Genomic DNA, 23687 nt, shown 5'->3' with positions numbered 1-23687 from the left:
GAAACGCCTATTTCCTGCTGCTCACCCAGGCCCAAAAAAGCATGGGTTTGGCTGGAGCAGAAAGCAGGTGCCAGGTCCTCGTTGTTTTGAGCCTTTTCCTGGAGGTTTTCCCCCAGGGTGCATCCACGCCTGGAGCATCCCAGTCCATCCTCCTCCAGCCCCTGCTCGCAGCCTCCCGCCGGGCAGCACCGGCGGACACCTGCAGGACCTCAACAGGGGAGGAGCGTTTATTACTGTTGTGATTTAAAGAAAATAATTCACTTTTATCAGTATGGAGGGGCGCGGCCAGGGCAGAGCGCCGGCTGGGCCGGTGTTCCTGGCTGCTGGGGTGGGGGCACGGGGGAGAACGGGCTCGGGGCGATGATCGGCGGCTTCTCGGGGGGGAGCACGGCCGGACACACGGGCGGACACACGGCCAGGCACACGGACACACAGACGGGCACGGGCGGGGGCACGGGCGGGGACACGGGCGGGGGCACGGGCGGGCATGGGCGGACATGGGCGGACACCTGGGCGGACACACGGACACACAGACGAGCACGGGCGGGGGCACGGGCGGGCATGGGCGGACACACGGACACACAAGACGGGCACGGGCGGGGGCACGGGAGGACACACGGGCGGATACACGGACGGACACACGGACACACAGACGGACACACGGGCGGACACACAGACACACAGACGGGCACGGGCGGACACACGGACCCACAGACGGACACACGGACACACAGACGGGGACGGGCGGGGGCACGGACGGACACACGGACCCACAGACGGACACACGGACGGACACACAGACGGACACACAGACGGGCACGGGCGGACACACAGACGGGCACGGGCGGCGCGGCCCCGGCCCCGGCGGGCGGCGCGGCCGGAACCGGAGCGGCCGCGCGTGCGCTGTGCGGACGGCGCCGCTGCCGGCGGCCCCATGACGGCCGAGCTGCGGGCCCGGGGCGGCGGCGGCGAGGTGAGCCGGCGGGGCGAGCCCGCGGGGCGGGCGGGGTGCCGGGGGCGCTGGGGCGGGGGAACGGCGGGCCGAGCCCCAGGAGGGCGGCGGGCGGCGCCCCCCGCGCGGGCCGGGGCTGCCGCCGGACCGAGCCTCGCAGCGCGGCGGCCCCGCTGCGCCCCGAGCCCGCGGCCCGCGGCCGCTCGGGGCCGGCCCGCAGCGCTTCCCCGCTCTGCGCGCTCCCGGAGCCCGCCCCGTCGGGTTTCGTTGGGAATAACGGGCTCCGCGCGGCGCCGCGCGATGCGCCGGTACCACGGGAAAGGGCTCGGGCGGGCGCTCAGACACCCTCCGCTCTGCGGGGAGCAGGAACGCGTGTGCCCTCCCCGCCGCCGAGCAGCACCTCCTGGGGCAAGGCAGCGAAAACTGTTGCTCCAGACTTGAGGGCTCTGCGTAAATCGGCTCTGAAGGGACCCGGACCCGGACGCGAGGCTGTGTCAGTGCTCAGGGGACTGAAGCCCGGACCATCCCGAATTGACACAGGGCTCTGCACTGTCCTGTAGCATCTCGGTGCTCTTAGGACCCAAGAGATGCGTTTCAGAGAGGTCAGAGTTACGGGGTGCGATGGGATGGGGGTGTCAGCCCTTTGGTTGTGCGTTAGGAGTGGCATCAGTGCAGCAGCCGTGCCCGGGTCTGGCGGGGACAGGGACCAGACCGTGCCCTCTGTGTGCATCTTGCGCACGTTAATGCAGTCCGAGGTTGCTGCCTGCAGCTTCTTGTTGTGGCGGATATTGGTTTGTGAAAGCCTTGGCCGGGAACGTGGGCTTTGTTCCTGCTGCCGCCTGTGGGTTTCCAGCCCTCTCCGTATCCATTCTCCCCCACGATGAAAATGTGTGAGGAGCAGAGGCTGAAGGCCACGGCTCTGGGTGCTGCTTCTGTGCTGCAGCCTTCCTCCTCCTTGTGGGTGCTTATTTCTGGAACCCCCTTGAACTCTTGCACTGCATTTGCTCCTTTCCCTTTTCACAGTTTCTCATCAAAACAAACTTCTGAGGGCGGTGAGTCACCTCAGAGCAGGAAAATGGCAAAACCTTTCTATTCCATCATTCTTGGCTGACCTTGTAATTTTATCTCTAGTACCCTCTTTCCTCTCAGCCTCTTGGTTTTGTACTCATCTCTTGTTGCTGTAATTTAATACTAATAGGATTTGGGTTTGGGTTGTTATTTTTCCAGCAGGTAGGGCTTTGGTTCAGTTTGGGTTTGCAAGTGCAGGGTGTGTTAGCAGTGGCAGCACACTGGTGTTAATTACCAGCTACAGAGCTTGTTTTGTAGCCCCATGGCGTGTAACCTCAGAAAGCAATAACCAGACTAGTTATGGCAACAAAACTACGCACAATCCCCAAAATCTTAACAAATTGGTTGCACAAAGAGTGGTTCCTGGTGGCTTCTGTGGGCTGCCCCAGGCTGCCATAACCCTCTCAAAAGTGGTACAGGATAAGCTCTCTGCTGTTAGCACAAACCTTTCCTCAAAGGCTGAATAAAACCACACAAAAATCATTGAAAAATTAAATGGTAACGTAGAGCAGAGGATCAGTAATTGGCTTTTATGCTTACAGCAGCCTTTGTGACTTCTCTCTCTGTGTGCTGGAGCAGAAAAACCACAGAAAATCATGCCCTGTCCTGCCTCAGGTTTCATTATTATAATGCAGTGTATTAGCAAGGGTGTTTGTGGGGTTTTTTCTTCACTGGAAAAATCTGCCCTGCGGCGCAAGGTGGGGTCAGCCGACATGCACGGCACGCGCTAAGGCAGCAAAATTAGCAACATGATTTAAGTGGTTTGCCTTTGTGGGAGTATGCCTGCCCTCAGTCTCTCAGCCTTGGCTCCTCATCAGGCAGCTCCTCCTGGGGCTTCTGAGGCGTTCCAGGCTGTCTTGGCTTTTCTCAGGATAAAGAGCACATGGAGTTGAGGGGGGTTGCACACACATGTGTGCTCTTTCTTGTAGAAGTTGAGCAAAAGTAGTGTTTTAAAAGGGACAGAGAATTGCCACCAGAATAGGAGTTTTTTGTTTGAATAGCTAACACAGGTGTGTGCTGTCTTTGTGTGTGGAGTATCATCCATGACCAGTATGGGTGGGGGGCTCAAATAGTAGTTGACTCATTACTCACTGGGTGGAACTTGTGTTCCAGTGGCCTGGAAGCATCTTAATTTTTTTTTCAGTGGTGAGAGTAAGTAGAAACCAGAGTTCATTTGCCTGCAACTTTGCTGGTTAAGATTAATTAAAAGTGTGATCTTAAGGAACTGGGATTGATCAGGCTGTGCTGACTGCAGGATCCCCTACAGCCTCTGTAAATCAGGATACAGACCCAGCAGTTGTTCCTGTTGTAATATTTTTGCCATACCACATGCAATGCCAGCGTTATGGAGCTGCATCTCAGTTGTCACCCAGAGTGAGCCTTTGGCAGCAGCATCGGCTGAACTGCAGCCATGGGCAGGGCTGGTGGGACCCCAGTGCTGGGAGGCTCCTTGTGGAGAGGTGCCTCTCCTAGTAGTCATTGACTGAGGTTATTTGTGCTTGCCACGTGCAGTGACCACCCTGTGGTAAGCCTAGGCTGCAAAGACTTTATAAGTCTGGTAAAGAGAGGTTCTGTAATCATTTGTTTTAAGTGGCCGAACCAACCATACCATGGGGCCTTGAGCAGCAAGTGTCTCCCCAAACCTCAAGTGCTCTATGTGGAGTGGGAAGGAGGAGCATGACAGGCTCCTGGGTCCTTGGTCTGACACCTTATTGTCAGTAAGAAGTGACATGCACAAATGGCATGTGCCACCACACTGAAAATAGCTCCTGACCGTGCCCTGGGAGCAGGCGGCCGCCTTATATGTCCTGCTGCACATGCCACTGCCTTGGGGGCGGGGAGCCCCTTCCCTCCACAGGTGTGCACCTCCCACAGTGAGGGGGCCTGGCCCCCGGGCCTGCCTGCGTTCTCCTGAGGATACGGGGGCTTGCATGTCAGTCTGTGAATTCAGCAGGGAAAACCCCGAGTGCGATGTTCAAGCTGATGTTGCTGTTTGCATTAAGCAAGTGTGACTGGGCTTGAGTGTCAGTGTGTCAGCAGAAAGGAAGGAAAGAAGCAGTGCTCTGCTGGGCCCTCAGCAAGCCTTGCAGAAACAGCTTGATGTCCATCCTGGTCACCTTTTCACATAAGCTGACTTTATTTCTTGCACATAGGATTGCCAGGTGCTCCTAAATCAGATGAAAGAGATCACAGGAATTCAGGATTCAGCATTCCTGCTTGCTGCTCTAAAGGTTGGTGTATATTGCCATAGTTTTGGGGAAAGAGAGCTCTGATTTTGTAGATTTTGTCCAAGAAGTCAGGCAAGTTGGGGCTCCCGCCCAGCATAGCACACAGGTGTTTGCTGGTGTGTTTGTCAGCTGATGATGGGCTGGTCCTTGTTAGAATGGTCCATGTGTGGCTTGTGAGAGTGATAAAGGATCAGCCTGGGTGTGTGAGAGGCAAAGGGTAAATCCTTTGCTGTTCTTCTCCTCACTGGTGCTTTGCTTTCCCCTCCCGTTCTGCCAGGCTGCTGATGGAGATCTCATGGAAGCAGTCACCTTCCTGACAGAGGACCCTGCTCCAGAGCCGGTGCAGAGCCCAGCTGCTGCAGAACCATCCGCCTGGGAAGGGAGTGTGGTGGGCAAACAGCTCCCACAGGGTAAGCCTCACCTCTGCTCACTCCTGCAGCTTCATGTGTGAGCTCAAAGGGGAAATATCCATCCTCCCTGCTTCTGCCAGCAGCACATCCCTCCAGCTTCTGTTCTGGTGCATATTTTGCCAGTACTGATCGCTTAGTAGTGTTTTAATAATGTTTGGAGGTGACACATCACAGTTAAAAAGCTGATGATCCTGTCTCTCTATTTCAAGAGCTCTGAACTGTTTCCTTAAGCTCTGAATTTAGCTGTAAGGAAATCTGGGTAGTGCACAGCTGCATGCTTTGCCCTGTTCTCCTCATCCAGCTCACTCAGTGGCTCCTAGGCTGCCTGGCATGATCTGAACAGGGATTTCTGTTTAAAACCTGAACTAGGAAATTTTGCTTGTATTGGTTGAAGAGCCATGTTTGTGAAGTATGATGTTTTCTAGAATTTTCTCTTAAAGAGAACGTTTGCTGCTGTTGGTGGAAAACTGATCAGAATGCTGCCTCTACTTCTAGATGTTGGTGCTGCACCTGCCCCTCACAACCAAGACAGCCTCTGCACAGCCAACACTGTCAGACCACTGGAATCACCCAAAGCCTCAGCTGCAGAAAGGGATGCAGCTGAAAGGTCAGTGGAGCTGTAAGACCCCCACTTTGGCTTTCCAGATATCAGTGGGTTCTGAGACTGCTAACTGGAGAACTAGCATAGATCACCTGCCAGGTGGACACCTACTGGCTGGAGGGGAGCTTGATTGCTGTAGCTTTTACCGCACAGTGTTTCTCTCTTGTGACAGACCACAGGATCCCCATTCTGCTGAAAACAAAAACCGCTCCAAAAGGAAACGCTGCGAAGTCTGGGGAGAGAGCCCCAAGCAGAGTGACTGGAGAAGAGCGGGTGACTGGCCTGTTGGAATGAAAAACATAGGAAATACATGTTGGTTTAGTGCTGTTATACAGGTAATCAGCAAAAAAAGTTCTCTGATCTCAAACTTGCTATGGCCTTGGAGTCAGAGTGTTTCTCAGTTAGAAGTAAACATGCAGCAGCTCTGTGGGGGAGTCATCGTATGCAGATGAGTGAACGTGACCCTGCTCAAACACAGAAACTTCTGTGTTTATGTGATGTGCCTGTGCAGAAAGAGCCAAAGAGCAGTTAAATAGGCTTTACTTAAAAATAGCTACAGATACAGAGAATCTGTGTGTCTGTATGCAGGGAGTTGTGCAGTGATGGCCAGGTGCCTGCTGAAATGATAGAAGCTTGCCTGGCAAAGTGAACTGGTAATTTAATTTTACTGCAGTTATTGTTGGCTCGATAACACATGGTGTATCATATTTCAGTTAATGGAATACACTGGCATAGATGCTTAGACAAATAAACAACTAGGCAGCATGTATTATTAGTAATGATCTGAAGAAGAGACAATAGTAAGTGGAACTGAGCAGATTTGTCTCTCCTAACCATTTCACATCAGCAGAGAGATGTTAATCATTTGTCTTGAGCTCTGAGAGGAAGTAAGAAAGCTGCAAATGGGTTCTTCTCACTATGGCTTCTTCTTGGATGCTTTTCTGAGCCTGCCTGTGCAGAATAGAATGATTTTCCTAAAAAGTTTATATCTGTCCTAGAAATGGCAGGATGAGATTTCGCCCTTTGGGTGGGTGCAAACATGCTGATGATCTCAAAGGTCTGTTCCAGCCCAGTTAATTCCATTATTCTGATTCTGTGCTGGTCCAGCAAAGGGCTGCTCACACTGTAAACATGCATCCAGTAACATGGGACCATTGGGAATGTGAAGTTACAAAAGAAACCTGTCAAGTCAGAGTGAAAACAGGGCATCAGATTGCAGTGAGTCCAGTCCTTGCAGATGCTGACCGAGCTTTACCTCTCCTCTCCTTTCAGTCTCTGTTCCAGTTGCCAGATTTCCGGAGGCTGGTCCTTGGCTACTCCCTCCCACAGAATGTGCTTGAGAGTTGTCGTAGTCACACTGTAAGTTTTGATTCAGTAACACTGTCAAGTTTCCCTCTTTTGTGGTGTAGCATTCTGCTCTTTCTCTAACCAGATTTAATTTGGGGCTATCTGAGACCTGTGGCTTTAAAATCATGTGGCTGTGTTTAAGATAAATTTAGGAAATTCTCAAAGACAGAATCAGGATAGGAAAAAAAAGGGCTGCTTCTTGTATCTCTGTTCTATAGAGTCTTTAACTGCTGTGTGGGGAGATGTTTTTCCTATAAAACTTCTTTGGCAGTTCCAGATGACTCATTGGTTTGCATACATAGTAGAAGAAGTGGTATTTGAGCCAGTGTGCAGCTGGTTGTGTACCTTTTACTATATGTGCCTGTGGTGTTCAGTAGTGCTGTGTTTTAAGATAATGCTTTTTAGAGCTGCAGGATGGCTTTGACTTTTCTTCTTTTTGCAATGCAGGGAAAAAGAAATATTGCATTCATGCAAGAACTTCAGTGTCTGTTTGCATTAATGCTGGGGACATGGCGTAAGTTTGTAGACCCTTCTGCAGCACTGGAACTCTTGAGGGACGTGTTTAGATCAGCTGAACAACCACAGGTAAAACCATGTTGAAAATCCTTTAGCTCTCTTCAAACCAGCAGTCACAGCCACGGCACCCCCATTTTGCCTCACCCTGCTGGTGCTTTCAGAGGCCTTTTCCCATGTTTGTCAGCCGACAAGCAGCTGTCCCTGTGTCATTAGAGCAGAATGTACATGCGTGCTAATTACCCAGCCAGCGTAGCATGGCACTACCCAGCGCCATCTGCGTAGTCGGGGAGCGATCACGATAATTTCCTCTGATCTAGTGTTCAGATAAGCAGAGTTCATTATCAGTCTAAATCAGCCCAGCACTTGAGTCTTTCACAGCTCAGCTGAATGGGGGCGGCTGTGTCAGTGCTCAGCAGACTGGGGGAACACCTTCTGGTGGGTGTCACAACTGATTCTCCACTCTCATCTCTCTTGCAGCAAGACGTGAGTGAGTTTACACACAAACTACTGGACTGGCTGGAGGATGCATTCCAGCTCACTGTGAATGTCACGTGAGTGTTCTTGGGAGTTTGATCTAAGGAGGTTTTTAATAAGTTGGAGGACTTTATGTGAAAATTTTGAGCAAATGAGTGTTCTTTGTTTCCTGTGGATGAGGCTTACTCAGCTTGAAACGTTATGTCTGCATCTCCTGTTTGTGAGTGTGGGACTTCACTCAGTGCCAGTATGGTCTGCAGAGTAAATGAGCTTTTGAGGGAGCTCAGCAGCCCTGGTGAACAGAAAAGCTCTGGTAGTTTGAAACTTCCTTTCAGAAGCTGGCATCTTAACATTTTTCCCCCCCTCTTGCCAGTGTAAGTGTTATCATTGCTTTGGAACATGAAAATTAATGAGAAGCATCCTCTTTATTTAGTGCTTGGATAGAAAAATGTTCTTTTGCCTGTAGGCCCCCAGACAGGCTTAGATTACGACTTGGGGTTCTTTTGCAATCTCCAGCTGCAAATGAAAGTGTGCTTTTGCTCTCTGAAACAGGAGCCTTGGGGACAAATCCGAAAACCCAATGGTGCAGCTCTTCTACGGGACTTTCCTGACGGAGGGTGTCCATGAGGGTGAGTTAAGGGCTTGGTAGATTGAACTTTTTAACTCCTTTGAGTGTTTTGGAGTTAACCAGAATTTTTGTTCTCTTGAGTTAGCTCATGGTTTCTGTATGGTTTCCATCATCCAGGCAACACTTTTTCCAAGATTGAGACCTTTGGTCAGTATCCCCTTCAGGTAAATGGTTACCGGAACTTGAATGAGTGCTTGGAAGGAGCCATGGTGGAGGGAGAGATGGATGAGGCAACAGCATCTCAGTCAGTGAAGTATGGACAGGAGGTTAGTTTGACCTTTTTTGTCGAGCCTTTGGTTGCCTGCTGCAGAAAAGTGCAGCACACACAGTGCAGGGCTACTCTGATAACTTTGAATGGCAACTGTGAGTGTTCTCTAAGAATTGAATACAAAACATTTTCTGGATACCTGGAATCTCATGTAAATGTCTGTTAGTGTTAGGTGTTCGGACACTTAGTGTAGTTAGACACGAAGTCTTTGCTGAATTATAAAGATGTGATGTCCTATGTAACCAGTTCAGAGAGTTTATTTTAAATTGCAAAGGTCAATGTCTGCCTCTGAGTCAAGTCTCTCTCTTTCTGTTGAAGCCTACCTGTACCTGAGTAGGGGGAGACCTACTGCCTCCATATTTTCGGAGGGTAAAAGTACAGTGCTTAACTCCATGGTATGCCATTTGGAATTTGTCTCTTTCTCCCTATTATATTGTGTATGGTTTGGGGTTTTTCTTCTTGGTTTCACTCTTATTTTCTGACTGTGATGATTTCATTTCATTTCTTTTTTTTTTCTTTTTTTTTTTTTAATCTCACTAATCACAAACCAATCATAAAAAACTTAGTTGCAGCAAGGTGAAGAAGCACCATTGCATTCAGCATCCTCTGTGTGTAAGTGCAGCAAAAGTTAGCTTGGAGAGAGGCTGGGAAACAACATTGGCAAAGGTATCTGGTGTAGGCAGGGCAGGGAAGAGTATTTCAGTTCTGTGAGAATGTCTGGAAATTGTGTTGCTGTGGTTTAGACTAGCAAAGGAGAAACAAAGTCTTGAGTAGGGGAGCTCTGTTCTGACCCTGGACTTCAGTGTTTGTCCTGGGTTTTCCTGGTTTCTGCCTGAAGCAGTTCAGGTGCATTTACAGGGGATGTGGGTGTAGCTGGTGCTGGCTGGCGCTGGAGACAAAGGCACCTTGGAGCTCACCAGGCAGGTTCGTTTCAATCCAAGCTTTTTTAGTTCCTCAAAATTCTTTCCCAAAATTAAGGGAAATTTGACCCATTGTGGAGCTGTTTTAATTCTTCTGTCTGCACAGATAGGAGGAAAGGGCTCTGCCTTAATTTCTGAGAAGCCTTACTGGGGAAATTGTGCATCTTAGTTTCACTTCCTAGGATGTGGTGGCATGACAGGGGACATAGGGAATAATGATTTTGTCTCTTGAGCACCTAGGCAAGTGTGCTGAAAGTCAAAGCAGCAGGGGAGTTTACAGAAACTTCTCCCAGACTATGGGAGCATAAATCATTCCTCCTTTGTGGTTATGGGCTGCTGCTTAGAAAGCTCTAAAGCTCTGGTGTGGGGCAGTTTTGTTGCTGCAGCACACCTGACACGAATTCCACAAAGGACAAGGAGCTTAGTGTGCCCATCCTGAATCCAGAGGGGAGCATGAAGTGGGTGGTGCCAAGCTAAAATAGGTAAAGGAAGTATCTGGCAGTGGATGCTGGAAGTTGTTGTGAATCCAGGAAGAGCAAGAGGAAGTGTAAATTCAACTGATAATTTTTCTTTCAGCATAACTCTTTGAAGTAGTGTGTGTAGCTACAGAAAGTAGTTGGGGGTCTTCTCTGATTCCCCTAAATCAAGTTTGCAAGTAGACTGAGAGAGAAGAAGGATTCTGGTGCTGCAGGAGGACTCCTGGTTTGTTCATCGCTCCATGTGATCTTCCTCAGAAAAGAACTCTCTTGGGGGCTCCTAGATGATGTGCAGATTGTGTGTAGCCTCAACTAATTTGTAAAATTCAGTGCTGGACTTAATAATCCGTCAAGCTGGATGCATTAGGCAATGGCAAGTAATCTTGAGAGCAATTATGAGGCTTTTTCACAGTAAAAATGTAAAATGGAAGCATAAATTACTAACTTGTAAAATTTGGCTTTCTGACTAGTCACTCTGCAAACAAAACCTAATTCTGTGCTTAAAGACAGAGACTTTTAAATCAGTCTGAAATCATATAGGATCAGTCTGAAATGTGCCATTAGCAGTCATCTTAAAACATTTCCCTCTGGGGGCATTTCTGCTTTTGTTACAGCGCTGGTTTACAAAACTCCCACCAGTTCTGACCTTTGAACTCTCCCGATTTGAGTTCAATCAGTCACTAGGACAGCCAGAGAAAATTCACACCAAGCTAGAGTTTCCCCAGACTATGTATATGGACAGGTGAGTTGGCCTGTTGCATGGTATGTTTAAAGCTGTTGCTTTGCTATAAATAAAGAAATTAAAAAGGTTGTTTGGGTGAGCAAGAAAAGATTCTAAAATATTTATGGAAGATGGTGGATGTTAGAAGTAAAAAATCTCACCTGGCAAACGGGGCTCTGTATTTCTGTTTAGGTACCTCTACTGCAATAAAGATCTTATTCAGATGAAAAGAGAGGAAATGAAGAGATTGAAGGAGAAAATGGTGACTCTGCAGCAGAAACTGGAAAGGTGAGTAGTCAGCTGGTTTTATTTTTATGCCTTCTGGAAGAGTGCAAATGTTTAATTTTAAATGAGCTTTCCAATAGTAGAGGAGCTTGTAGGGGAAGCAGAAACAGCAACGTGCTTGTTCTGAAACATGTGGGAGAAGGAAGTGTATTTCCAAAAACAAACCTGTCTCTTCAATTGTTTCTAAATTTTACTGGCACTGTTATAGGAATAAATTCTTTCAAGAGCAGAGTTGACACTTTCAGCTGCACTGGCAATGTAGGTGAGGAAGCCCAGTAGCACATTACAGAAAAAGTTGTTCTTCTCTTGTCCCATGAGGTTTAAACCTATCTCATTCCTTCCTTCATACAACACCTTGCATTTTCCCCTAGGTACATGGAATATGGCTCTGGCCCAGCCCGCTTTCCACTGCCAGACATGCTGCAGTATGTGCTCGAGTTCATTGCCACAAAGCCAGCTGGGGCTGTTTGCTCTGCTCAGAGCTCTCAAACAACTCCCCTGCACTCCCAGGCCAAGCCCAATGTTTTGGATGTGCTTTCACAGCCAAACAGGTCAGTAAACAGAAATTAAAAGGATGCACAGGAGGACGCTTCACCTCCCAACTAAATGGTCCTGGGTGGCTTTCCAAAAGTGTGTTATTTATCTGGGCGCTGGTGAACACAATACTGTAGTGTGCAAGTGCTTGTGCAAGTAGTGGGTCACTGCTTTGCTGGTCATTTGGTTCTGTTGGTGTAAATAAAACACTGCATCTTGTTCTGTTCTTTCTCCTTGTCCAAGAGCATCCCTATATTCCTTGCCTAAGCAGCAGTTAAGAACTAAATTATGTGCTCTTTTGGGTTAGGCTACTCATTTTTTTTTGCTTCATTGACCAGTAAATTACAGCAATATTAGATTATTATAACCCAGGCTAGCATGGTTGGTTTAACACTCTAAATTAAGCTGAGTAAACACACACGTTTTCTTAGTAGCAATGGAAGGAATTTTTAGCATTGCTCATTGTGGATCTGTGCTTAGAGAGTTCCCGAAGAATTTGCCTTAGTATTCTTCCTGTATTTTAGTTTGGACTATGAAGGCTGAAGCACATTTCAGTGTACTTGTTCTCTCTACATTTTATACTGCTCTGGAAAGGAAATCCTGCTCCAGCTCTAGAGTAATTTTTGTTTGGTTTATTTTGTATTCTTTTCCGAAACAAGAAAAACTAGAGAAAGATTAAAAAACCTGCCCACTACTCTTGGATTTTGCTCCACAGCATACAAGAAAGGACTGATGCTAGGACTGAAGATGAAGCTTTCTTTGTGGCCAATTCTTCACCGCAGCAGAGCTCCAGTATGGATCTCCAGCCTCCTGTTTCACCTGCAGAGCTGTCTGAGCGTCCAGCTCCTCACGTGGTCTCCAGGGAAGAGCTGAACTTGGTTCAGACGTGTCTGCAGCGATGGAGGAACGAGATCGAGCAGGACGTGCAAGGTTGGCCCCAAATGCATTTGTAGGGATTTTCCTCCTCAGTGCCCACCTGGTTTCTCCCCTGTAGCTTTGCTGGATACAGCCTGAACTACAAATAATTTTGTCCCTGTTTGAGCTCTGGTGTTGAGTCTATCTGATATTCTCTGCATGGCCTCAAATTCTTTGAAGTGAAAGGAGCTAGCATAGCCTGATGAGTAGTCATTAATTTTTATGCATTTCTCTCATGGTTGATGTTCTTGGCAGATCTGAAGGAATCTATTGCCAGAATCAACCTGTCCATCGAACAGATGTACTGTGACCCTCTCCTCCAGCAGGTAGGAAATGCAGCTTCAGTATGTAAATATTCACCTAGTATTGCTGATCCTCATTTTTGTTAGTAGACATTGGTTTAAATTGCCCCCTCCACTGTATTTTTAAATTTCCAGTGATGAAGCAGAGAAAGATTTAGTTATGAAAATCTTGTTTCTTCTTTCCTTAAAAGTCAGTTTTCACCCAGTAAGAAATTTATCAAATTGCTCGACTCTTGTGCCGTGCTGCACCTACAAACATTCCCAGTGTTGGTGTGGAGAGGTCAGGCAGAATCAGTCCCTGGCTGCGCCCCTGAGCGATGTCCTTGTCACTTTGCAGGTTCCCTATCGCTTGCATGCAGTCCTGGTCCATGAGGGGCAGGCAAATGCAGGGCACTACTGGGCCTTCATCTATGACCAGCCCCGTAAAAGATGGCTCAAGTACAATGACATCTCAGTGACAGAGTCGTCGTGGGAAGAGCTGGAGCGAGAGTCGTTTGGAGGCTTGAGGAATGCCAGTGCCTACTGCCTGATGTACATCAGTGACCAGGTGTCCCCTGTTGGTGCAGGTACACGGCCACAACTGCTGGTTAATGACGTGTGTGTGCTGCTGTGTCTCTCTGGCCTGCATGATCATTATGTTCCTCAGCTCCTTCAGCACAGCTGTCTTTTGACAAAGCACAAAACTTCACCTCAGATAGGATTAAATAATCTGCTTCATGCTCGATTCATTTCTAAATACCTGGTAGGACTGAAAACTGCCAGGAGAAGCATCCAGTTGAGATTGGAAACAGCACCTCACGCGTGAATCATGGGTGTACAGGCTAACACTGCCCCTCTGCCACATTTAACATGCATCTAGTGCTTGTCTTCTTCATTTTGACTTTTTGTAGTGTTTATATGGCAGCATTTGTTTCCTCAGGGCATGTAAAACACCACCACTTTATCTGTCCCATTTTTATCACACTTCCTGGCTCATTTGCTTGGTCTTTGATGATTACACCTAATCTAAATGGGCTCTTTTTTTGTGCAGCCTTTCCCCGAGAGGTTTTGGTACCTGAGTGGCTCAGACTTAGTGTGTTTGCCGTGCCAGTGCTTTGTGGAGAAATTGCTGTGCACGTGGCTCTAGACATGGCAAACAGCTGTACAAGGACACAATAATTTCACGCGTGGCTCATTTTGATATAATAAATGGAAAGAAACAATGGAGAGCTGACATTCTGTTCATTGCTAAATGTGGCTGATGAGGATCTGGAGGTTGTTCTTTGTTTTCTTATGACAGTTCTGAAACAAACCCATTTTTTTCTCCTATTTAATGCATTTTTTTTTGTTGTTTTTTAAAGCATTTTGCAAAGGGTGCATAAAAATATCTGCTGTAGAAAGTTGCCATTTGCTTTTGATAAATTTTAGGACTTGTCTGAAGCTGATGCTGCTTGGGTTTTGTGCTGTTTTACAAGTGAATACTGAAGTACACCTAAAAAGCACTAAGAAAAATCAGTGTGATACTCATGCTATAGAACCCATGCAGCCCTTACCTTACCTGCTGTACAGTGATGAAGGTGTGTCATCTCTGGCTGAGCTGTGAACTTTCCAGCTGTTGGCAGTTCAGTGCTGTTCCCTGTGCACCTGGAGCCCTTGGACCAGGATGTGTCTGACCTGCATCAGCAGATGCTGGTTCTGGAATTGCTCTGTGTAAATGCTGTCCAGTAGTAGAACAAAACAGGGGTTTGTTTTAGATAACTCTGTAGATTTGTCTTTATTTTTGCACCTTTGCTTCTGGATCACCTTAAATTACAGAGCCAGTAGAAAATTTGGCTTCTTTCCCCTTTTATCCCTCAGCCAATTTCCTGTGCTGCCCATGATGTTGTGTGTGTGCTTAGTCCCTAAGGGTGGTGCCCTGCCACAGTGTGTTTCCTTATGCCAGTCTTGCATTTCCTCCAGATGAGGGTGAGGGCCCAGAGGCTAGACAGCTCCAGAAGGAAGTGGAAGCTTTGTCCCCAGAACTGAGACACTACATCCAGGAGGACAACTGGCGCCTGGAGCAGGAGGCAGAGGAGTGGGATGAGGAGCAATCTTGCAAGATTCCTCAGATGGAGCCTTCACCTACTTCTGAATTGCAGGACCTCTCTTCTGAGTCAGGACCAGGTAATCTCGCTCTGAATTTGCAGACAGTGTCAGAACCAGGAACAGCCAGCTGGTCACCAGTACCACTGTGTTGAAGCCTTGCACAAATGTGTCAGAATGCAGGAGCAGGTGCGAAAGAGGCAGCACAGGCAGCTGCTGGAGGCTCTGCCCTGACAGTACAAAAGGCTGTTCTGCTGGTTTTGCACGTGCATCCTTCCAAGCCTGTCCCCAGAAATGCAGTTTCCCATTCACTTACTCATCATGGGCTAATATCAGTTCATTTCCAGCTTTTTTTGTTTTTCACAAATACGGAGTGGACAAGTGCTGTTCTCTGGAGTAGGAACCCCTGATGCCGTGTGCCATTCCCACTGGAACGGGGTACGCACACACTCGCCTCAAGTGCCTTCACCTCGGGCAGGAAGGCAGCAGCTGTGTAAAACTGCATGGACAAGCTGCAAAGCATTTTTGAACATGAGAGAAAAAAAAACCTTGCAGCTCTTGCTGACTAGTACCACGCATCTGTCCTGACAGAGCAGTCCCCAGTGTGTGAGCCGAGCGTGCACTCCCTGTCCTCGGAGCATGCCAGGATTGCCAAGGAGCAGACTGCCAAGGCCATTGCCAACACTGCTGATGCCTACGAGAAGAACGGCGTCGAGGCAGCTCTGTGCGAGGTAGGAGCTCAGCCTTGGCCCAAGAACCTCCCCCTTGTCTCCAGATTATTCTTCTTGATAGACCTTTGCTTTTCCCATTTCTGTGAAGTTCTGTAGCTGCGCCATGTTTAGCTCAGTCCCCTTTGGCTTTCCTGTTTTTGGCTTTGGATTTTCTTACTCACTCTCTTCTTTTTCTTCTTGGCCACAGCGCAAGGAGGTAGAGCCACTGAAGGCCCATCCAGAAGAAATATCCCCCACAGTTCAGGCAGAGCAGCCCCGGGACACTCAGGAAGCAGAGGCTGCTGCCCAAACTAGCTCACAGGTCTCTGAAGTGGAAATCCCCAGTGTGGGGAAGATTCCCGTTAGATCCGATGCAGATGGATATAATGAGGAGGTACAGATCCCGGTGCAGGGATTAATAAATTACTGCTGCTCGTTAGCCTCTAGCTTTGTAGTTAGCTGGCTTTGAGCTGCCCTAAGGGTGGGTGTCATAGTGTCTGTCATAGGAGTAACACCCTGTACAAAGTCAGTTTTCCTACTGTGGAAGGGAAGGGGGACCACATCATTCCATAATTCCATTTTTAAATGTCATCAGAAAAGGAGCTCCATAAGAGTACTCAGTTTGTCAATCTGCATGTTGGTCATAATTCCTCTTTTTGGCACAACTGTATCAAAATCGATCCTACCCGTGTTAATTTCTTTACAAGTCTCTCTGCTGTCTTCAGTTACTATTTTGTCCCCAGTCAAAGACTTTAATCCCAATAGCATAATTTACATACCCTGCCCACTGATTTTTTTGGGGTCTGACTTTAACCACTCTCATACATGCTCAAGCAGTGTTTTGAAGTTCTCTCACTTGCATGAGTTGGATTTCACACAAACACTGGGGCTGTCACTCCTTGAGTAGGTTTGAGATGTTCTGGAGTTATCTTGGCTCAAGGAACTGCTGCACCACAGGTTCTGCATTTATTTTACATGTCTTAGGAAGATTGAGTGGGACATGGTGGGGACATGGCCAGCCTGCTTTACCTTCTCACTAGTTGAATTTAAAAATTCAAGGGTTTGGAGTGACCAGCCTTGAGATCTTTAAATGCCTAAAAAAAGCCCAGCATGTAAAGTGCATGTGATGGATAGAGTCAGTAGCATGCAAGTAACTCACAGCCCCAGTTATCACACCTGTACTCATACAATTTCCTTTAAATCTTACTTTTGAAAGTTTCTTCCATTCTTCGCTGTGCTGTCTGTTCTTTCCCTGTCTGTTACTGTTTTCCTTGTTCCTGTTTGTGTCTGTTCTCCTGCTTTTGTGGTAGGTGATGCTGAGTCCAGCCATGCAAGGTGTCATCCTGGCTATTGCAAAAGCCCGCCAGACCTTTGATCGTGACGGGTCTGAAGCAGGGCTTGTTAAGGTATTGATTTGTTTGCTAAATCAAATAGTATGGATATCTGTTTTCCCAGAATAGAGTATGTGCCATATTGACAGGTCAGGAATGTAAAGGGAACGATTTGTGCACTTTTTCTTCTGGTTAATGGCCTTTGCCCTGCATTTTAGTTCCTGCGCTCTTACAGTGATGAGATATCCATGGGTTCAAAACAATTTTTAGAGCTTGCAAGGGAACACCCTCCTGCCAAGACAAACAGAAACTTTTTTCTGCTTATTTTAGTACTGTAAAATTTGGTTTTTTCCTCCTGAACATACTTGCTTACTTGTGACCTCTGCTGTCAAAGATGTCAAGAAATGTCTGTGTGAACAGAGGTTTGAAAGCATAACCACTGGTGAATGCTGAAGCTGGTGTTAGATTTTACAGGCAGGTAAATTTAACTAAAAATACCAGATGGACAGAATCATCCATGCTGTTAATCTATGGGATTATAAATCACAAGATACTCTTGCACCTCAGCAGGTAGAAGTGTGTCCCAGTCGATTTTGGCAGCCTGGGCACTTGTCAGAGGGTTGCCAAATGGGTCTAAGGCAGCTGTACCCTCTCTCAAAGGCATTTAGACACCCTGGCACTTTTGGAAGCTCACACTTCACACGTGGGGCTTGCCTGGCTGTGGGGGCCATTGGTTTAGAGCTGAGGTGTTGGTGGGCTTCTTTGAGCACTGGGATATCACCAGCAGAGGAGGCTCGGTGTCACCACAGGAGTCCTTCCGAGCAGGACCCGTTTGAGCTGCTGTGGCATTCCCACGGGCACACGGGTGGATCTGTCAGTACCTGTGTTCTGTTGGCAGGCATTCCACGAGGAGTACTCCCGGCTGTACCTGCTTTCCAAAGAGACCCCGACCCCCCAGAACGATGCCCGCTTGCAGCACGTGCTCATCTACTTCCTGCAGAACAACGCTCCGCAGCAGGTGGTGGAACGGACCCTCCTCGAGCAGTTTGCAGACAAGAACCTCAGCTACGATGAACGGTGAGTGCTCAGGGTTCCAGGGAGGGCTTTTCCCACCTGGATGTGCAAAGGCCACTGTTGTGATTTTTCTCCTTTCTGCTCACATGGAGCAGGTCCATCAGCATCATGAAGGTGGCACGGGCAAAGCTGAGCGAAATCGGTCCTGACGATGTTGACATGGAGGAGTACAAGGTAAGGGACCAGAGAGCTGTCTGATCCTTCAAGCTGTCCTAGCTGGCTCTGTCCAAACTGGGAAATGGGGAGCATGGCATGGAGCTGCATGGCCAGCACAGTGGCCACTTGGCAGAGGGTGTCTGCAGGAAGCTGCTGTGGGAGAAGGAATACAACGGAAATCTGAGCTTGGAGGAGTGTCTGCAGTTGGCTAAATTCATATGTGTCACTCATGAGAGACATTTAAACACTTAAAAGGGTAGAATTGGGAACCCCAGACTGCATGTGGGTGTTCCAGCTGAGGCTGATGCTCTGTTTCCTCCTCTCCTCACAGAGATGGCACGAGGACTACAGCCTTTTCCGCAAGGTGTCCATTTACCTGCTGACGGGGTTGGAACTCTACCAGAATAGAAAGTAAGTTCCTCTAATTGTGTTTGGACAAGATAAGTTGTAGCTAAAAGTAAAGGCCACTGTGACAAAAATTTTTCTTTGAGCCACAATGGCCTGTGTTTGAGGCCAGTGGGAGATTTTTTGACCTGCTAATAGGTCTTCTTGAATCCACAATCGAGCTTGGTTAACAGTTTAAAAAATATGAGGCTGAGCTGCTGGCTGGCTGCCTGACAGTTCTGAGAGTTTCCCCTAGGATTTCCCTTTGGGAAGTAGAGCTTTATATTCTGTTTTCAGGAGATGAATTTGCAGGAATGATTGCCATCACTTTGGGATTTTTCACCTTGGACTCCTGTATTAAAAGGAAAGTGCCTTTAGATGGATTTACACTTTGTGCAAACACATAGTTTGGAGCTCTCAAAGGGCCTTGGTTTCCTCCTTACCACTCTAGAACCTGTATTTTCCTTCAGTGGTGTAGGCTTTCAGAAATTATTCCTGGTTGGAAACAGAACTGAATTCCAAGGTGGTTCACAGTGACAAGCCACCAAATTCAGGTGGGCAAATTGACATGAGACATGACAAGAGCAGTTTAGAATTACCCCAAATTGACCTGATCCCTGTCAGCAGTTCTGTTTTCTCATCTGAAGCTTGAAGTGTGCGAGGGACTGAAATACACAGCCTTCTGCCCTTCTTGGGGTGTCCTCTCATAGTGCAGTTCCTGGAGCAGTACAGAAAACAAACACAGAAACAAGCACATTGCACATAAACTTGGTTTTAAGGGGCTCTGCCCAGACACTTGTTTGGCATTCTGGGCAAAAAGGAGCAGGAATGGCTTGACATGGGGCATCTGTTCTTTTGTGCTTTGGCAAGGAAATACAGCTTTTCCCATCGAGCCTGAATCTTCCAGCCGGGCCCAGCAGGAAAGGTTTCCTGAGCTGAGCCCAGGGAAAGGCTGCAGTCACGGCCCTGGCAAAGCCCAAAGCCTGCAGAGCTGACCCTCTTCTTGCAGGTACCAAGAGTCACTCACCTACCTGGTCTACGCCTACCAAAGCAACACCAAACTGCTGCTGAAGGGAACCAACCGCGGCGTGAGCGAGTCGCTGATCGCCTTGTACCGGAGGAAATGTCTCCTGGTTTGTATCCAGGAGCTCAGCCCTCACTTTGGAGAGGAGGGGGGGGAGCAGCCGGGGCACCATGGCAGCCAAGACCAGTGTAACTGTTACTGCTATGTCTATTGATGTGACTCTGCCCCTTGCTGAGTGCCAGCAGCAATATGGAAAGCTAATAATGATCATGATTCAATTAAAGAACATGCCACATAGGTTTCAGGGAATCTAGGCAAAGGCAGATCTGGTTCTTGCCATCTTCAAACCAGAACTGTAAATAAGCTGTGTGCTCTCTGTATACAGATACAGCAAATTGCCTGCATGTGTATGCATATATATGTTTTCAAGTCTGTTTTCTATGGTGTGTTTCCCATGCCTGAAAGTGGCTGTTCCACCAGCTCCTGGTGTTGTTTGTTAGTCCTTATTCTCTGCATGGCTGCCAGTGCAGGGCCCAAGCTGGGCCTTTCCTGGATGCTTATCCATGGTCCATGCTTGTTCTTTACAAGTCTGTCCCCAATTCTCCTTCCACCCCCAGAAGCTGAACGAGGTGGCAGCTTCTCTTTTTGTCAGCTGTGAAGAAGCTCATGTGTCAGAGGGTGTGAGCATCCTGAATGAGCTGATCATCCCCTGCATGCATCTCATGAACAACTTTGAGATCTCCAAAGAGGACCTGGATGCCATCGAGGTCATGAGGAACCGCTGGTGCTCCTATTTGGGACGAGAAGACATGGACGGTAGGACATGGCTGCTGTTCATGGGCAGGCAGTATCTGGATCTGAACTGAGAAGGAATTAAAGACCATCTAAAATTAAATACTCGGTGTCTGCACTGCAGCCCATCAAGGCCCTTCTAATTGTGGGAGGAGAAATGCATTTGAATGACCCATTAAATCCTGTTACAGAAGAAATTAGTCTTTTGCACTAAAGCTGCAGAAGTGTACCTCATCCCTAAAATGGGACAGCTGATGTCCCAAGAATGGCTTAGAGTTCCCTTGAGGGGCTTGGGTCTTCTGTCAGGGCTTCTGCCTGACTGGAGGTACCCAGGAATGGCAGGTAAATGCAGACATGCTTTGTGGCATGGCATGCTCCTCTTCAGGAGGGAGGAGCAGGTGTTATCAGAGACCAAGGTTATGGAAGATGGAATGGGGGAGCAGATTTGGGGCATCTCTGCCTTCTGAAGAGGAGTTTGTCATTGTAGAGCTAAATGTTGGTTCTGGGCAGCTGTTCTTGTTCTGTCTTTTCTTCTGGAGTCAGCCTCTGTGACTTGTGACTCCCCTCAGGTCATTTCTCGTCAGACAAATTGGTCCTGACTTGCCTTGACATGTGTGTGAAGGTCTGGGGAGTCCCTGCAGAGTTCTTATCGCTAACAGGGGGTAAACTTGATGAAAGAAAATTATGCAAAACCACAGAGGTTTATTCTCAAAATAATGTTGTAAAAATTAATATTGGATACATTTATCCCAGTTGCTGGGCTGGATGTGACAGCCTTTGCTTACAGAGAAGGTTTCAAAGAACCAGAAGCTGCTCACCCCTCCCATGTCACGTGGGCTGGCTCAGGTGTTGCCTGCTCACTCCTCTTCCCCCGTGGGGGCCGTGGTGTGTCGTGGGGGCCGTGGTGTATCATTGGGGCCATGGTGTGTCGTGCACCCCAGGGGCCTAGGCCTGCCCTGGGAGTGGACGGTGCCAGCTCCGCACGGGCTGAACTGGCCTGTCTGGGGGGTACAGGATGTGGAGGCTCCATTGCCCTCAGTTGCACAGTCAATGTTTGGGTGTCACCCTGAAGCACGCAGTGGTTCTTCACTGACAGCCGGGACAGGAGCACCTTTCCAGGGAAAGCTCCGTGCCTCGTGTCTCAGTGGGACACGGCCTGTGCTCCCAGGTGGCAGTGGAGCCTCCCTCACAGAGCCCTGGGAGGCAGGCAGGGCTGCCCGGTGCGGGGCCTCCTCTGCCTCAGCAGCCACTGCTGGTCCCTGGTGATGGGCTGGGCGGCTCTCAGCGCAGGGAGAGGAACCTGCAAAAGGCACCACAGCTCCTTATCCCGGCGCTGGAGCCCTCTGCCATTGCTGCCACTGACCGTGTCCTCCTTTCCCCTTGACAGCAAAGCTGCAGATGAAGCTGGGTGAGCTGCTGCCCCGGCTCCTGGACGGCTCCACCGAGGTCATTGTGCTGAAGGAGCCCCCGAAGATCCGGCCCAACTCCCCCTACGACCTGTGCAGCCGCTTTGCGGCCGTCATGGAGTCCATCCACGGCGCCTCGGCCGTGGCCGTGCAGTAGCCGCGGGCAGGCACGCCGGGGCTGCAGCGGGAGCAGAGGGGCCCTTGGGATTCCAAGCTGTGTTCTTTGTAAATACGAGCGGATAAAAAGCAGTATTGCACTTGTGAGGCAGAACGTAAGGCGGTAACACGAAGGACCTGGACCACTGTTACAGTGCAAAGCGCAGCAGCACCGTGGGGCCCAGCCGGGCTCCAGAGGCTCCTCTGTCCTGGCAGCCCTCGAGCTGCAGCCCCTGGGCAGCTGGGGCTGCGCTCTCGGGCACCTCCACAGCTCCCTGAACGGCCACTGCCAGAGGCTGCGTGTTGCAGTCCAGCCACACTCCTGCTCACAGGAGCCCGGGCTGAGTGAGGAGGAGGCAGCAAGGAGCAGTGGCTCGTGCTCTGCAGCGTGGGCAGTCATGCACGCAGCTCTGTGTGGTGGTCAAGTCAAGCAGGCTTTTGCCTTTTGTATTCCAGCTGGCACCAGAAACCACGCAGGAGCCTTCCTTGAAGAGGCAGGCAAATCCTGGCAGTGAGGAGCCAGGACGGGGCTGTGGGTTTGTGCCTGGCAGGAGCTGACTGGCTCAGGGCAGTCACATCACCCCAAAGGATATTCCCCTTGTGGCCGGAAAGCAAACTTCCTTCTCCCCTCGGGTGGTGGATCAGGGCTCGATTACTGTCAATGGCAACTTGAGGGCTCAGATCAGCCCCTTGTGTTGGTGGTGGGCGTTTGTGTTGACTTTGTTAACAGAGTGCCCTGTTGGCATTTCCTTTTGCGGTCACCCTGTGCTTGCATTGGAGCTGCAGCAGTTGTAAGCCAAAAGTTCTGAGTCAGTGGAGGGGGATCCTGTTTTTTGGAACTATGCAGAGTTTTCTAACAGTGCAATAAAAGCATTTGTTCTATGTTAGAATGAAAAAGCTCCTTCCATGTCTTTATTCCACTCTAGGGTTCTGCCTGAAGGTTCCCTCTGTACAAAATGTGTTGTCATTAGCAGAGCTGCCTTAAAGGTGGTTCCACCATCCTGTCAGGGGGTGTTTCCGCAGTATTTAGGAATAAAATGCTCATGTGGGAGAATCTTGCACTCTCCTGGTGACTTCATGATGAAGTAGAGCTGCTTTTATCCACAGGTCGTCTGGCTGCCAGTGTCCCAGCAGTGACCCGTGCCTCCTCAGGGACCAGGGTGCTGCAGTGCCAGTGCTGCTCTTGCAGCTTGTTCCCCCCATTGTTGTGACAGAGCAGTGGGATGAGGCCTTCAGCTTACTGCTCAGGGTCCTTGGCCTTCAGTGAATGGAAAGGCGGAGCTCTTGAACAGAGTCCCCAGGCCATCACCCACCCAGAGGCATGCTACCTCCTCCCAGGCAACACTTGGCATTGCCAGGCAGCTTTTGTGCACTTGCAGGCAGTAGGATGTGGTTTGGGAAGAGGAGAGCCTGTTTGTTCTGACTCGTGAAACAGTGGCTTTGCCCTGTTCTTTGTGTTGCTGCCAGAAGCTGAAATGCCCAGCCCATGCCCACAGCCTGTTTTAAGGAACCAACAAAGAGTGTCAGGAGTGGTGCTGGGGACGTCATGGTATTTGGTCTGAGCTGGACAGGAGGAGCGTTCCCAGGCTGAAAACCTTTGCTCACTGTCCTGTTCTCCCATTTCTCAAGGGAGTTAGAGCCAAAACAGCCTCCGTGCTCCCTGGGTTGGTCAGCCCTCCTAGGGAGCTGGCAGGGGGTGCAGCTCCTTGGGAGGTGATGGCCAGGAACAGTGCCCCTCAGTTCGACCTTGTTTGATTCTCTTTCAGAAGGACTGAGCACCTGCCTCTTCCACTTCACTCTCAGCAGCACCAGCTCTGTCCCCAGTCCTGCAGCACCAGAACTGCCTGTGATCATCACTGTTCCCTTTCCTTGCCCATCTGCTCCTTCCTCTCCTCCAGCTGAGCAAAGTGCAGGTTTCAAAATGGGACTTAGAGCGAGTGGACTTTGC

At 49.3% G+C, this 23687-nt stretch overlaps 1 protein-coding gene across 3 annotated transcripts; it reads left to right on the top strand.

The window, feature by feature from the left end:
* Nucleotides 1-914: 914 nt before the first annotated feature.
* Nucleotides 915-22636, top strand: USP28 (ubiquitin specific peptidase 28). 3 transcript variants are annotated; one of them, XM_063178264.1, is made up of 26 exons: nucleotides 1374-1554; nucleotides 4174-4251; nucleotides 4526-4658; nucleotides 5154-5265; nucleotides 5432-5594; nucleotides 6532-6618; nucleotides 7054-7191; nucleotides 7600-7673; nucleotides 8149-8225; nucleotides 8342-8490; nucleotides 10503-10630; nucleotides 10802-10897; nucleotides 11266-11445; nucleotides 12144-12358; nucleotides 12599-12669; nucleotides 12983-13211; nucleotides 14584-14787; nucleotides 15298-15437; nucleotides 15625-15810; nucleotides 16727-16822; nucleotides 17646-17824; nucleotides 17917-17995; nucleotides 18309-18388; nucleotides 19371-19494; nucleotides 20003-20201; nucleotides 21565-22636. In XM_063178264.1, the coding sequence occupies exons 1-26, from the start codon at nucleotides 1540-1542 to the stop codon at nucleotides 21738-21740; spliced, it is 3408 nt and encodes a 1135-aa protein (XP_063034334.1). In that variant the 5' UTR covers nucleotides 1374-1539; the 3' UTR covers nucleotides 21741-22636. The 3 variants fall into 3 exon arrangements, with proteins under 3 accessions (XP_063034335.1, XP_063034334.1, XP_063034336.1); XM_063178265.1 differs by lacking the exons at nucleotides 1374-1554; nucleotides 15625-15810; nucleotides 16727-16822 and adding an exon at nucleotides 915-973; XM_063178266.1 differs by lacking the exons at nucleotides 1374-1554; nucleotides 4174-4251; nucleotides 4526-4658; ... (4 more) ...; nucleotides 7600-7673; nucleotides 8149-8225 and adding an exon at nucleotides 8811-8887 and having other exon boundaries at nucleotides 8439-8490.
* Nucleotides 22637-23687: the final 1051 nt, after the last annotated feature.

The sequence above is a fragment of the Melospiza melodia genome, chromosome 29 (assembly GCF_035770615.1).
Source record: "Melospiza melodia melodia isolate bMelMel2 chromosome 29, bMelMel2.pri, whole genome shotgun sequence".
Taxonomy (NCBI): domain Eukaryota; kingdom Metazoa; phylum Chordata; class Aves; order Passeriformes; family Passerellidae; genus Melospiza; species Melospiza melodia.
The sequence above is the reverse complement of the archived record's forward strand: the minus strand, read 5'-3'. Positions and strand labels throughout refer to the sequence as shown.

Bases quoted from the DNA above. Each gene is read 5' to 3' on its own strand.
- USP28 (XM_063178264.1), top strand. The intron at 12,359-12,598 runs GTTGGCCCCAAA...TGTTCTTGGCAG, and splicing joins GATCGAGCAGGACGTGCAAG to ATCTGAAGGAATCTATTGCC. The intron at 12,670-12,982 runs GTAGGAAATGCA...GTCACTTTGCAG, and splicing joins GTGACCCTCTCCTCCAGCAG to GTTCCCTATCGCTTGCATGC.